The sequence below is a fragment of the Heteronotia binoei genome, chromosome 3 (genome assembly GCF_032191835.1).
Source record: "Heteronotia binoei isolate CCM8104 ecotype False Entrance Well chromosome 3, APGP_CSIRO_Hbin_v1, whole genome shotgun sequence".
NCBI classification, from domain to species: Eukaryota; Metazoa; Chordata; class Lepidosauria; order Squamata; family Gekkonidae; genus Heteronotia; species Heteronotia binoei.
Window position 1 is genome coordinate 171,274,078 of NC_083225.1, and position 13,057 is coordinate 171,287,134.

The 13,057-nt window shown below is 42.3% G+C and overlaps 1 protein-coding gene across 8 annotated transcripts in view; it reads right to left on the reverse strand.

The window, feature by feature from the left end:
* Positions 1-1,135: 1,135 nt before the first annotated feature.
* YAP1 (Yes1 associated transcriptional regulator) overlaps positions 1,136-13,057 on the reverse strand; it is a 130,395-nt gene continuing 118,473 nt past the window's right edge. For all 8 annotated transcript variants that reach the window (XM_060234900.1, XM_060234898.1, XM_060234899.1 and 5 more), the window contains 3 exons: positions 8,408-8,538; positions 5,557-5,669; positions 1,136-3,144 (listed from right to left, as the gene is read on the reverse strand). In XM_060234900.1, the coding sequence (XP_060090883.1) occupies positions 2,906-3,144; positions 5,557-5,669; positions 8,408-8,538 (483 nt within the window). In that variant the 3' untranslated portion in view covers positions 1,136-2,905. The remainder of the gene's footprint in view (positions 3,145-5,556; positions 5,670-8,407; positions 8,539-13,057) is intronic.

Sequence of the window (13,057 nt, forward strand, 5' to 3'; positions counted from 1 at the left end):
ACCGTTAATCACTCTGAAATTGTCTCTCTTCCTCTTGCATTGCTTGAGTTCCAACACTGATTGGTACACAAATTTTGATCCATGTGATTTATAGAAACGGTACATATTCCAAAGCAGGTAACGCTACAGACTTATAAGAATTCATTAAGTTTCAATTACTTTCTGAATGCAATGTAGTTTTTAAAAAAATTCTAGAAGCTACAAAGTTAGGAAAGTGATCTGTTTAAATATATACACCAATCAAATACAAAATACCACCCATAACACTTTTTTCTTTTTTGCATTTCAGTACAAAAAAAAAAGGTTAAGCCACTTTGTCAAGTGATAGATTTGATAAAAACTTTCCATCGGTCTATTTATTTATTTTTCTGCCAACAGTACAAATTATCTCTAAGGCACATTTCCCATCAAACAAAGAGGCTTAAAAAGTAACTATAAAGTTTTTAAGTATTGCATAAACAAGTTTAGTGTTAAGAGAAATTCAAGAATTCCCAGTTTTATGTCTGTACCACTCCAACAGTGCTGCTCAGATACAGTATAAGCTGTGTAGTGTATGTACAATGTCATGGCAAAAAAAGTTTCCAACTCTGAAGCTGTGATCAACCAAAGCATGTCTATCTATATGACACCCAGGATGAGAAGTTCACCATTTCCTATTTGGTGCTCAAACAGGTACAAAGTGGTCCTCCAGTAACTGGATACAAAATAGGGGAACAGATTGCACGAACACTGAACTTTCGCCCTGTTGTCCATCTATAAGACTATGCATGTCAGTTTATATTTAGCTTCAGTGTTTCTGAAAGTGTTTTTTTTTTTTGAGGGGGGGAGGGATGGTGGGAAGACTAGAGGAAAGAAGCCTATTAATGGGAGTGTGATCTGCTCTCTTGACCCCCTCCCTTCACATTACTGCTCTCTCGGCTGACAGAGTTGCAGGCAATAAGTGCGGCCAATGTCACAGGGCCACATCAACTAGGAGGAGCCAGCCATCCCCCCCACTTTTCAATATTTCCTGTGTTCCAAGTTTCAGTCCAAAACACTTTTGGAAGGCAAATGGATAAATCTCGAAAATAAGGAAAACAAAATCACTAGGAATGATAACAGATCCTTAAGGTACTAGTTGGTGCCAATCAATTAAAAAAAACCACAGAAATACTTCATAGCTTATACCATAACATTGATTCATGCTCTTTTTGTTCTCTTAAAAATACTCTTTGGAAAACATGTCATACCATTCCCGCAGACAACTGCGAAGGCAATTATTTCCTGTTAAAAGTCATGACGTCAAGATGTACTAGGCCCTCGATCTCAGTGCTAACTAACCTCTACAACTAAAATACTCTTCTACTTGCTCACCTCGCACTCTAACACGTATCTTTACAGTCTTCTAATATGCACCATTCGGCTTCCGATGCACCTTAAACTATGCTTTTGATGCACCTTAAAACTTTAGTGTCTTGCCAGTATTGTAAACTCAGGTGACAGTGCAGATGATATGAAAACTAACTACAGGGAAAAGCATCTTTTGTCCTTTTTATCCATCAGGGACTTTGGAATTTCAAGCCACCAATTTCATCAACGCTATAAAAGCTCTTCCCACAATTGCAAGAGCTGTTCCATGATGAAACTTCATAGCATAATAGTTGCTGTGTTTTTTTTAAAAAATTATCACTTTAAAAAAAAAGCTTCCATACAACTGGCTACTCTTTAAATGGCAATCCTGAACATTAGACAGATGCAAGTTCCTCTTGAAACAAGCGGAGCTAAAATTTTGAAGGAAGGAAGTGAATTTAGGACAAGGTCCCTAAGAAGATCTTTACTTCAAATTCTGGCAGTAAAAACATAAAAGATAAGCCATGGATCCTGTAGTCTAATGAATACATTCAAAGCTATCTTTAAAAAAAAAATAGTTACAAGCACAACATAGGACTAATAGATATTCTGGCTGACTACACTAGATTAGATATAAAAAAGTCAACCATTTCAGATTTAAATAAGACTAAGTGAAGTCAGGAAATTTTGGTTTCACTACTTTTAAAAAAAAGTTAACTTACAAACACCTACTGCTATAATTAAAAAAAAAATCTAAGATTCAGAAAGGGGAAAAAAGCTAGAGTAAGAGGTAACAATCAAGATTCATAAAGTTTATGCAAAATGACTCATGATTTATGGTGCAATAAAAGGTGAGCAAGCCAACAGGGAAAGCTAATAATTAGCTAACAATGGGCATGATCCAGCAAATGCTGCTGCCATGCAACTCCCATTCATTTAAATGGTGATCAAGCAGCCCCTGTGCCTGGTGGGTACAGCATCCAAGGCTAACAAGCTGTCTCTTCTGATGCTTGCCTCCAAATCAGCACCAACTCTTTTTGCCCCATCAGATACGTCGTTTTTGGCTCGCCAAGCCAGTAAGTCGCATTTGTTGCCACTTGTCGCAGGCAAAACAACACGGAAGTCCAGCTGCAAGTAGGGGCATGCAACAAAATCCTCATTAGTTTTGTTTTTTTTTAAAGGATATGCATTACAGGTAGCAGGGCAGAAAGGAATGGCAGTCGTCATCCAAAAACAGGGCTGGTCTATTCTCTTGCTACTTCTCACCTCCCCCTCCATCACCACCATGTTGAACAGTAGCTGCAACAGCAGGGCGGGGGGGGGCGGGGGGGGATAAAACAGTCTAATTCTTCAGAGTCAACTGTGAAAAGAGGTCAGCAGTATAATAGCAGCGATTGGACAAGGAAGAACAAAATGTTGGATGAAAAGAATCTGGAGTATTTTGTTCATTTACTTGTTTTCTTCTCTGATCGTAAGCCAAGAAAGCCTTTGCCGCACAGGCTTGTTCTCAACATCAGGTACATGTCTTATCTCCTTAGATCCTTCAAAGATTTCAGACTTTGTCTCCCTGAGGCCCCTATAACCAGGTAAGAAAGCTTTCTTTATCTAGCCTGGTGGCTGCCAGTACAGACTCCATGTCATTCAGGATATCAGAGCTCAGAGCCTCCTGCAGGCTTGGCATCAGCTCCTCTCCTTCTATATTCATGGCATCTCCTTCCAGCGTCCCAAGGTCCACGTTTGTCCCTGGAATGGCTTCGAGGTAATCTGGAAAACGGTTCTGATGCGAAGGGATGTTGCTTTGGTTGATACTATCACCTAGATAAAAATGTGAATATAAAAAGCAGGAGAAACAACAGACTGAAAACCTCAAATGTATTGCTTAAGAACATAAGAGCAGCCTTGCTGGATCAGACCAGTGGACTACCTTGTGCAGCATCCTGTCTCACAGTGCAGCCATCCCGTTCCTCTGGAGGTCCAACAACAGGGCACAGAGCCCAAGGCCTATCCCTAATGTTGTTTCCTGGCACTAGAGTTCAGAGCCCAAGGCCTATCCCTAATGTTGTTTCCTGGCACTAGAGTTCAATGAAATCTGGAAGTGCATGCCAGCCTGGTATGCATGTATGCAACCCTTTGGGCTTTACTGCCTCTGAATGTGGAGGGTTCCTCTCAGTCCCCTGAGGGATACATTAGGCTCCTCCCCCCCCCCCCCCCCCAAAATAAAAGCTCTGATTCTGTAGTTCCTCCCCTGATATTTCATGCTGCTCTGTTATTGCTACATTATGTCCAGTGTAGTAAGTAGACAAGGTGTGTGGGGCTGGGGAAGATTCAACCATGACAAGGAGCACAATGGTATGCCAACTTTTTTTTTTTGCAAGTATGCCCTTAAGTCTGCAAGGCCTGCAAGACAACACTATTCCAGCTAGTCTTTAATTGATTCTGAAGTACCAATATAGTAGTAAGGAATGATACCCAATAAATATTAAATGCCACTGGAAATGAAATGACATCAAACGATATTAGCACCTGACTGTTTTAATTTTTGTTTTAACTATGATGCAATTAATGTGTTGAGAATTATTGTGTTGAAATGTTATTGTGATTTTACTGGTTGTGAGCCACCCTGAGCCTGCTTCGGCGGGGAGGGCAGGATATAAGTCTAATAAACCATAAACCATAGCAATGAAATATGGAAGTGCATGCCAGCCTGGTATGCATGTATGCAACCCTTTGGGCTTTACTGTAGCTGCTGCCTCTGGTCTCCTAGAAAAGTGGGCAGCAGGACAGATGTGAGAATGAAGCAGAATCACAGATCTGATTCTACCATGGTTAGGCCAACAGGCCTTCCTGTTCCTGTACGCCACAGATCTCTGCTGCCTGTGTCACTTGTGTTTCTTATACTGGCTGGCCAGTCATGTAGCAACAGGTGCAGGGTGGGTGGCTTCCACAGGAGTAGCAAGTCCCTTGAACCAATCACCACTGCGTTCATAGTGCTAGCAAAATATTCTGCTTAATGAGTTCTGATGGCAGGACCGTAAGTAGCTGAGAACTCGACACATGCAATGGGTACTGTATTCTATGTCCTAGAAGTTTAGATTCTAGAATTCCACATAATGAACCTTCATGATCTTCAGCTGGAAAATTGCAAATCCAAAATATCATGATGCAGTCATGGTTCAGATCTGTAATCTTGTTTCTCATTTATAACTGTTATGAAACAAAGACACCCCATCCTCCAATAGGTATTGTGTAGCCCCCGTTTGGAGGATTTAGTGTCTTGGCTGCATGCAGTCAACAACCAAGAGCAGGAGAACATGTACAACAGAGGCGGCAGCTAGGAACTATTTTGGATTATGACCTAACAGTGTCTGCTTTGAAAACACTGGCCTGTATCCAACAAACCTTCCTCTGATGGAATGGCATTTCAGTTTCAGAAGATGATAATATTGGATTTATATCCCACCCTCCACTCCGAATCTCGAGTAGCTCACAATCTCCTTTATCTTCCTCCCCCACAACAGACACCCTGTGAGGTGGATGGGGCTGAGAAGGCTCTCACATCAGCTGCCCTGTCAAGGACAACCTCTGCCAGAGCTATGGCTGACCCAAGATCATTCCAGCAGGTGCAAGTGGAGGAGTGGGGAATCAAACTGGGTTCTCCCAGATAAGGGTCCGCACACTTAAGCAGTACACCAAACTGGCTCTCCAACAATCCAAAAAGTATCAGGGGAGGAACTACAGAATCAGAGTTTTGGGGGTGGGGGGTGGCCTAATGTATCCCTCAGGGTCGGATACATTAGTTGGATCAATGCAGTGATGACCACAGGCACATAGAGGGATGGGGTTTTTCTGCCTCACACCCCATGGCTGAATCTCATGAACAAAATTCCAGGGGGCTGCAACAGAAGGGGAAAGTCCTGCTCCTCAAGGCTGAAAGACGGTTGGATACTTGTCACATCAAGAATAAATGAGGGCCACAACGGTGTTTAAGAATCCAGGTAATTAAAGTAAACAATACCAACTTTTTTTAAAAAAGTTTTCTATAGATGCCTTGTCTGTACTGGCTTCCAGGGGATCCTAGAATTCTTGAGACACACATTTATTGAACGTGGGCAAGCAGTGTAAAACCATTTTGACTTTATTCCTAAGTGCCCACTCCCCTATCCTCTGCTTCCAGACAAGCTATGAAACACCTAAGTAAGAGCTCCACTAGAAGGGAAGGAAACAAACCTGTATCCATTTCATCGACACTGTTGAGAAAGTCATCTGGAGTTCTGGGGACACTGTAACTGCTCATGCTGAGGCCACTGTCTGTGCTCTCATCTCTTGAGTGAAAAGTTCCACTATAAAGAGAAAAAAACATATGAAAGGACCTGCAGAGGCACTCAGAGAGGCACTGAAAACTCTAATCCTGGAGAAACCAAATTCTGCCAACAGCATCAACTTTGCAATTTGAACAAAGAAAGAATCAAGGATATGCAACTTCATGCCCAGTGTTTAACCTTATAACCTAAACACGCCCAGGCCTGCAGCTGATGCCCAAGCAGTGTTGGCTTTGGGGAGACATCTGTCTCAGCCATGACAGTATGCTTTAAAGGAGGAAAAAACAGAAGGGTGTCGAAGGAGGAAGAGATGACCTTTACTTCCTCATGTGATTTTGGTGCACAGTTTGGCTAGCAACAATGTGTCAGGAGAGAGGTACAAGAAAATGTTGGATATGCAGGTTAAGTTTAACTTCAGAAAGCGATTGTGAAGCCAAAACCAGAATGAGACGTACATATGAGATTTCCACTGCAGGAGAAGCATGACTGGGGATAGAGCATATCTTCTTGGGATCCTCAGCTTTTGCCCGGCTGCCCGCCCCCCCTCCCGGATTTTTCTCCTTTTCCTGTTCTACTGTTATTGCACCCATCTACTGTTAGCTTGGGAGAGAGCGAAAATTAAGATGAGGGAGATAGTAGAGGCACAAGACTGCCACCTAGAACCACTCCTTGGTTAAGTCAGCAGTTCCCAGTGACTGATCTGAAGGAAAGGGGAAGAGTTGCTAGACCTAATAATAGATGTCCACATGTCAATGTCTGTTTTGACCCTCACTTTATGCTTTGACTAGGCATAGAACATCCATGGTTGCAAGTGAGCCCTGACCTGGATAGCTCAGGATAGCCTAACCTTGTCAATTTTCAGAAGGTAAGCAGAGTAAGCCCTGCTTAGTATTTGGATGGGAGACTATCAAGGAAGTCCAGGGTCACAAGGCAGAGGCAGGCAATGGCCTACCACCTCTGAATGTCTCGCCTTGAAAACTCTGGAGGGTTGCCATGAGTCAGTTGTGACCTGAAAGCAAAAACCCCCACACAAAACCAAACAAACCCCTAAACAAAACTGTGAACACTGTTGCGGGGATTGATGCTTGCTGTTCAGGACCAAACTCTAATCGCTAAGAAGTTATAGCACAGGGGTGTCAAACATGCAGCCCGGGGGGCGAATCAGACCCCCAAGCTACTGGCTGTCATCTGCTTCCTTCTCCTTCTCTCTTCCTTCCTTCTGCATAAGAGCTTGCTTTGCAAGGCTTGCTCAATCGCACAGGAACTACGAAAGTAAAGCCTCTATTTTCTCCATTGGTTGAGACTTCCCCCTTGGGAAGGAAGGGGGGATGGATAGCTTGCTTTGCTAGGCCCTCTCAATCACACAGCAGATCTACTGAGCCACGCCTCTCTTCCTTTTAGTGGCTGAGGCCCCTTCCCCTTCTGGTCCCCTGTGGAAGGAAGGAAGGAAAGAGCCAGAGCTTCCTTTACCCAGTTCCCTGGATCCCATGGGAAAGATATAAAGAAAGCACCTTTAAGACCAACAATTGCTAATATTTTAAGCATTTTAAACATTTTTTAAAAAAATTAATTGGGGAGTGTCTGTGTCCTTTATAAAGTTTATCTCTGCTACCTAATCTTAAATAGGTACACACATGGCCCAGTCTGACATGGCTCAGCCTGACAAAATCTCATTTATGTCAGATCCAGCCCTCATAACAAATGAGTTTGACACCCCTGTTAAAGCATGTGTACTTGCAAATAAGTATTACTCCTTTCCAAGCAAGTATGACTATTTAAAGTAGGTGTTCATATCATATAGTTAAAATCTGGAGACCCAAAATACAACTGTGTTGGTGGCGGAAGGTACTGCCAAGTCACAGATTATTGATCCCATAGGTTTTTCAAGGCAAGAGACAGTAAGAGATGGTGTGCCATTGTCTGTCTCTACATCATGATCCTGGTATTCCATGGTGGCCTCCCATCCAAATACTAGCCAGGGCCAACCCAGCTAAGATCTGAGATCTGATGAAATCGAGCTAGTCTAGCCTATTCACGTCAGGGCAAATGATAATTATACCGGGCTCTTTCTGTCCACTCCCTAGGATCTTCAGATTTTCCATTTTCAAGCTTACCTTTACAACCATGACAAGCGTTTCTTAAAATTAAAAACTGGAAATTCAACATTTTGTGCAAGAATCTCCGGGCAGCTAGTCTGTATATCCCTTGTAATATGATATGACAAAGTCTTATCACAAAGTCTTATTTTTATCCTGTGTCAATGCTTTAAGGATAAAAATAGAACCAGGAATGCTTGCCAAGAAACTCCTTAAAATTGAGCTCCACGGCAGATCTCATTACTAGCTTCTGAAAAGCCATTCTGGATCAGAACAAAATTTGAGTTCAGTGGCACCTTTAAGACCAACGAAGTTTTATTCAAAGTATACGCTTTTGTGTGCAGGCATACGCTTCTTTCCGAATCAGTAATTCTAAACGGCTGCTCATCAGGATGGTGCTTGGGCAAACATGTTGTGACTGTGAAGACAAACCCTTCCTACAAGTCTGAACAGTTGACTTCCTCCTGTGAGAGACAGCTTTTAATCCTCAACATTAAAAAGAGAAGAAAGAACCCGGACTTGCCATGTAAGGAAAGATTCATTTACAGCTGTGGTTCTTGGCACAGAGAGATGTTCAAAAAGAGATGATTACATGAGCTAAACAGAATTTGCAAATGATAATCTTTTGACTAAACAAAACCACCAGCGGCCACAGCTACAAACCTGTTAAGAAAAGGATCGGAACTATTTGTGGTCATAGTTCTCAGTTCTTGAGACATTCCAGGAGAGGACACTGGATTCTGAGAGCCGCCATCTTGCTCCATGCTGGGAAGCTGACTTCGGAGAGCCAATTCCTGCCAAACAAAAAGTGACTGCATTAATTCGTGCCAGTCAATGTTAGGAACCCATCATTAGAGACTGTGATTCCATGCAAATGCTATGCCATATTAAGCCCTGTACTCTGGCTGTGCTGCATTTCACCTTTGTACCACCTTATACCAGTTCTCACACGCACTTGTTCCTTCTAAAGCTTGTGCTATGTGCCTTCAAAATACTGGAACTGCAGTAAGTTTGATGCAGTTTTAGAATGGGATTAATCTTCAGAGGAAATTGTGAAATAACAAAATTCTGAGACCAGAAGTGCAAATGGCAGAAAATCATTGTTACGAATAAATGTGCTCTAGTTAAAGAACAAACTTCATTGTGCAAAAAGCATGCATCTCTTTAATGAGAAATTATCTTTTCAGAAAAATGGTACTTCTGTAAGGTACAAACATAAAGGGGGGAAGGAAGCATTCTGTACCACCAACTGCATTAGTCAGCTATCAGCCAGGACTGTACATTGTACACAACATTGGGTTTACACATGGGAAACCGAGATTCAAGACCCACTTCCACCACAAACTCATTGTGTGCCTTTGTGTTGGCACAATTTTTTAAGCCTCAATTATTCACCTGCAAAATGGGGATAAGAGGGACCTTAAGAGTATTTTGAGGCCAGTTACATAAAGTTAAACATTTGGCATAGAAAACTAACATGAATTGCTATGACCACAGCCGTGCTGCCAGTTCAACAACTGGTTGACAAGTGACACATACAGGAAAGATTTGTAGCACACTCTGACAGAAGCAAAAGGGCCTGACTCATGGTGTATAGTTCAAGAGAACTGATACTTATGCTGAACTCAAAATTCTTGCAATGTTAAAAAAGAAAGCAAGACTCAGCATTTCATTTATGATCTAAGACCCATTTAAAAACCACTAAAAAAGGCAATAAACTGGGTTTAAAATTCATTTTCAAAGGAAAGAAGAGACAGTAATAGTAATGCTTAAAAGTAAGCATGAAACGGGATATAAAATAACCTGTCCCACCACAGGCAAGCCAAAAAAAAAAAACCTCTCCCCAAATTAAGATCATTACAGAAGACCAAGATGAAAAACAATGTTAAGATTCCATGTTGGATCAGGCCAGTGGCCCATCCAGTCCAACACCCTGTGTCACACAGTGGCCAAAACTCAGGTGCCATCAGGAGGCCACCAGTGGGGCCAGAACTCTAGCCCGTAAAACTACGAGTCTGGCATCAGGTGAACTTCAAGGGAGAGGAATTATACTACTGAGGTGGCACTGCTAGGGATAGGCATGAACCAGGAAAATGGAGGTTCATGAGGTCTCACGAACAACCAACCACAAACCTTCACAAACCTTTCCATTTAATGAACCGGTTCATGGTTTGTGAGTTTGTGATGCAGTAGAACGGCTCATAATTTGGTTCATGCCCATCCCTAGTCACTGCCGAATGACCACTACTCCAAGTGGCTGGCCACCTTATTTCAGAAGACAGGGCTATACTCAGCAGGGCTTTTGGCAATGGATAGGGTTATACAGGAGAGAGTTGTCCTTACTGCAGGACCCAGGCTTTATAGGTAATAACTGTACCCTTGTATTATACTGGGAGGGGGGGGACCAAGCACCCAATGAAGATCCGCCAAGATTGCTGTGTTCTTTATAGCTTGTATGAGCAGGCAATCTCACAACAGCAACTTCCGAATTAGTGCTCAAAGGCAGCCCATTGCAATAATCCAACCTGCATCTGATCAGAATGTGGACAATGCTTCTAAATGGAGGAGCACAGCTGTCAGACCAACAAAAATGTGGCATTATATGCTACAGAAGACACCTGCATCTTCATCTATAGGCACACTGCAAACCACGGACATTTGGCTTTTTTGGGGGGGGGGGGGATGGCAACAACATGCAAAACAAGTCAACTTCTTGTTCTCTGGTTTGCCTGGTTTCAAAGTACAAGACAATTATGAAAATATTATGAGTTATACAGCTTGTAACAATAAATATAATTACTGGTTAATGGAAAAACAAGTCATTTTCAATCAAATCTTCTTTATAAAATATGAAATAACCTACCATGACATGTCAAGAAACATTCTGGTATATTATATAGAACAACAAAGAATGAGTGTGTGTGTGTGATTAATTTTGGGTATTTTAAATATTTTTGTAGCAGTGCAGTTATTTGTTTATATTGCTCTGTATGCCCTTTAATACAATTAAAATGTATTAAACTTTTTTGTTGCTTTATAATCTTTATTATGGGAAGTTAACAAGCAGTATTTGACCCAGGATGTCCAATATAATCCCTGATTTCCATACCTTCAGTGTTGTATTCTGAAGATGATCTTTGATTGAGTGACGAGCTTATTGGATTGAGGGAATGTTGTTGATGCTGTTTACCTGGATTTCAGTAAAGCTTTTGACAGAGTTCCCCACGATGTTCTGATAGGTAAACTTGTGGACTGGACTCTAGGATAGTTAGGTGCATGGGGAATTGATTGGAGAACCGGATTCAAAGAGTAGTTGCCAATGGCATTTCATCCAAATGGAGGGAAGTGTCCAGTGGGATGCCATAAGGCTTGGTTCTGGGTCTGGTAATTTTAAATATTTTTTATCAGTTATCAGGATGAGGGTGTGGAGGGGCTACTAATTAAATCTGCAGATAACAACCAAATTGGAAGCAGCAGTGAACACATCAGAAGATAAAGACAGAATTCAATGAGATCTGAACAAGCTGGAAAAGTGGGCAGAAGTGAACAAGATGCAATTTAACAACGATTAGTGCTGAGTTCTACATGTAGGTAACAAAAATGAGGAACACACATATTGGATGGGGGATAAATTTATGGGAAGCAGTGTGTGTGAACAAGATCCTGTAGGATTATGATTTAATTTATTGGACTTTATGCTGAGTGTTATTGATTTCAAACCATCATTCAGGACATCCCACTGTCTCATTTGACTCAAAGAATCACAGAGCTGAAAGGGACCTCCAGGGTCATCTAGTCTACCTTCTGCACAATGCAGGAATTACACAATCCCCCCTCCACACACACATACACACCCAGTGACCCCTGCTCCATGCCCAAAAGATGGCAAAAGACTCTAGGATCCCTGGTCAAACTAGCCTGGAGAAAAATCACTTCCTGACTTCAAAGTGGTGATCAGCATTTCCTTGGACGTGTAAGAAAGGGCCATGAGAACTAAGCACTGATGCAAGCCCTCCTGCCCTCCTCCTTCTCATCAGTCTACTGGAAAGAAGAAATGCAAATTGCCTGTTTTCAGCATACTGATGACACTTCTGTCCCAGTGACTTCACCCAAACGTTTCATGTAGATCTTAAACAGCTGAAAACCCCATGGAACCCTACAGTACAAGGGCTGCAGAGCTGAACATCTTCCGCCCAGTACCGCTTTCTAGTACTGATCAGTAAGAGCAAAAGAGAACCATTGCAAACACAATGTTTCCAATATCCATCTCAGCTAGCTAATCGGGGGGGGGGGGGGGGGGGGTTCTATTTTTCATTATTTTCACTGAGAACCTGGAGAACCATGTTGCCTGAAATTATAGGATATAAGCATCAACAGCTACCAAGAGCTGAACAGCAGCAAACAGGGCCATACAGCACCCATCTCTCTTCTGCCAAAGGCAGTTTATTAAGAAACCAAGGTGTTTCTAAAACCAGACTAGAAGCTGGATTGAAATGGGTACCTATACTATCTATTTCACCCAAGAGAGACTGGAGTTGCCCACCTATTTGATCCAGGTTGCCCAAGAAGGGGATGTTTTCTACCAGCTAACAGATGTTCAGGTCATTAGGGTTCACAAAGAGCTGCTGACAATATGCCTTCTTAATTCAGCACCTCCCAGATGTAACCAAGCAATCTCCTTCGACTCATCTTAATAAGCTGCAAATGATAATGGTTGAGCAAAGATGCGGTGGGTTGAACTCCTCCAAGCAACTTGCCTACGTCACCAGGTTGCAACAACCGAACTGCATCCAAGTAACTGATTAAGCTGTGTTCAAGATAATGATCTTTAACTGCTATTTCTATATGACAAAGTTGTGGTACATGTAAGCCATTTTATCTGTGAAGCGTCTAGCAAATGAGTCACAGTGCACTGCTGAGCATTTCTAGAACAAGACACAGATGCTCCCCCACACCATCATAGACCACCTCAGCTGTGTGTCTTTGCAAATGCAATGGTGGCAGAAAAACACTAATGCTTTGCCACAGACTAGGCAAAAAGATGAGCCCTTACTCCTACTGGTTGTGCTTGCCTAGAGTTTTCCTCCACTTGCACTTGGGTCAGGTCACTAGCATAAGAGACAAAACTACCCAAAGCACTAGGAGGGAAGATGGACTACATATGTAATGAAGTGTACACTAGAGTGCCACTCTCATACTGCAAGACAACTTGTGGCACACATGGTCATAAGTTGGCCACTGGTAATCTAGAGGGGACAATGGCTGCTTTACAAGAGAGGTGGGGATGATTTCTGCCAATTTCCCCTTAAGGTG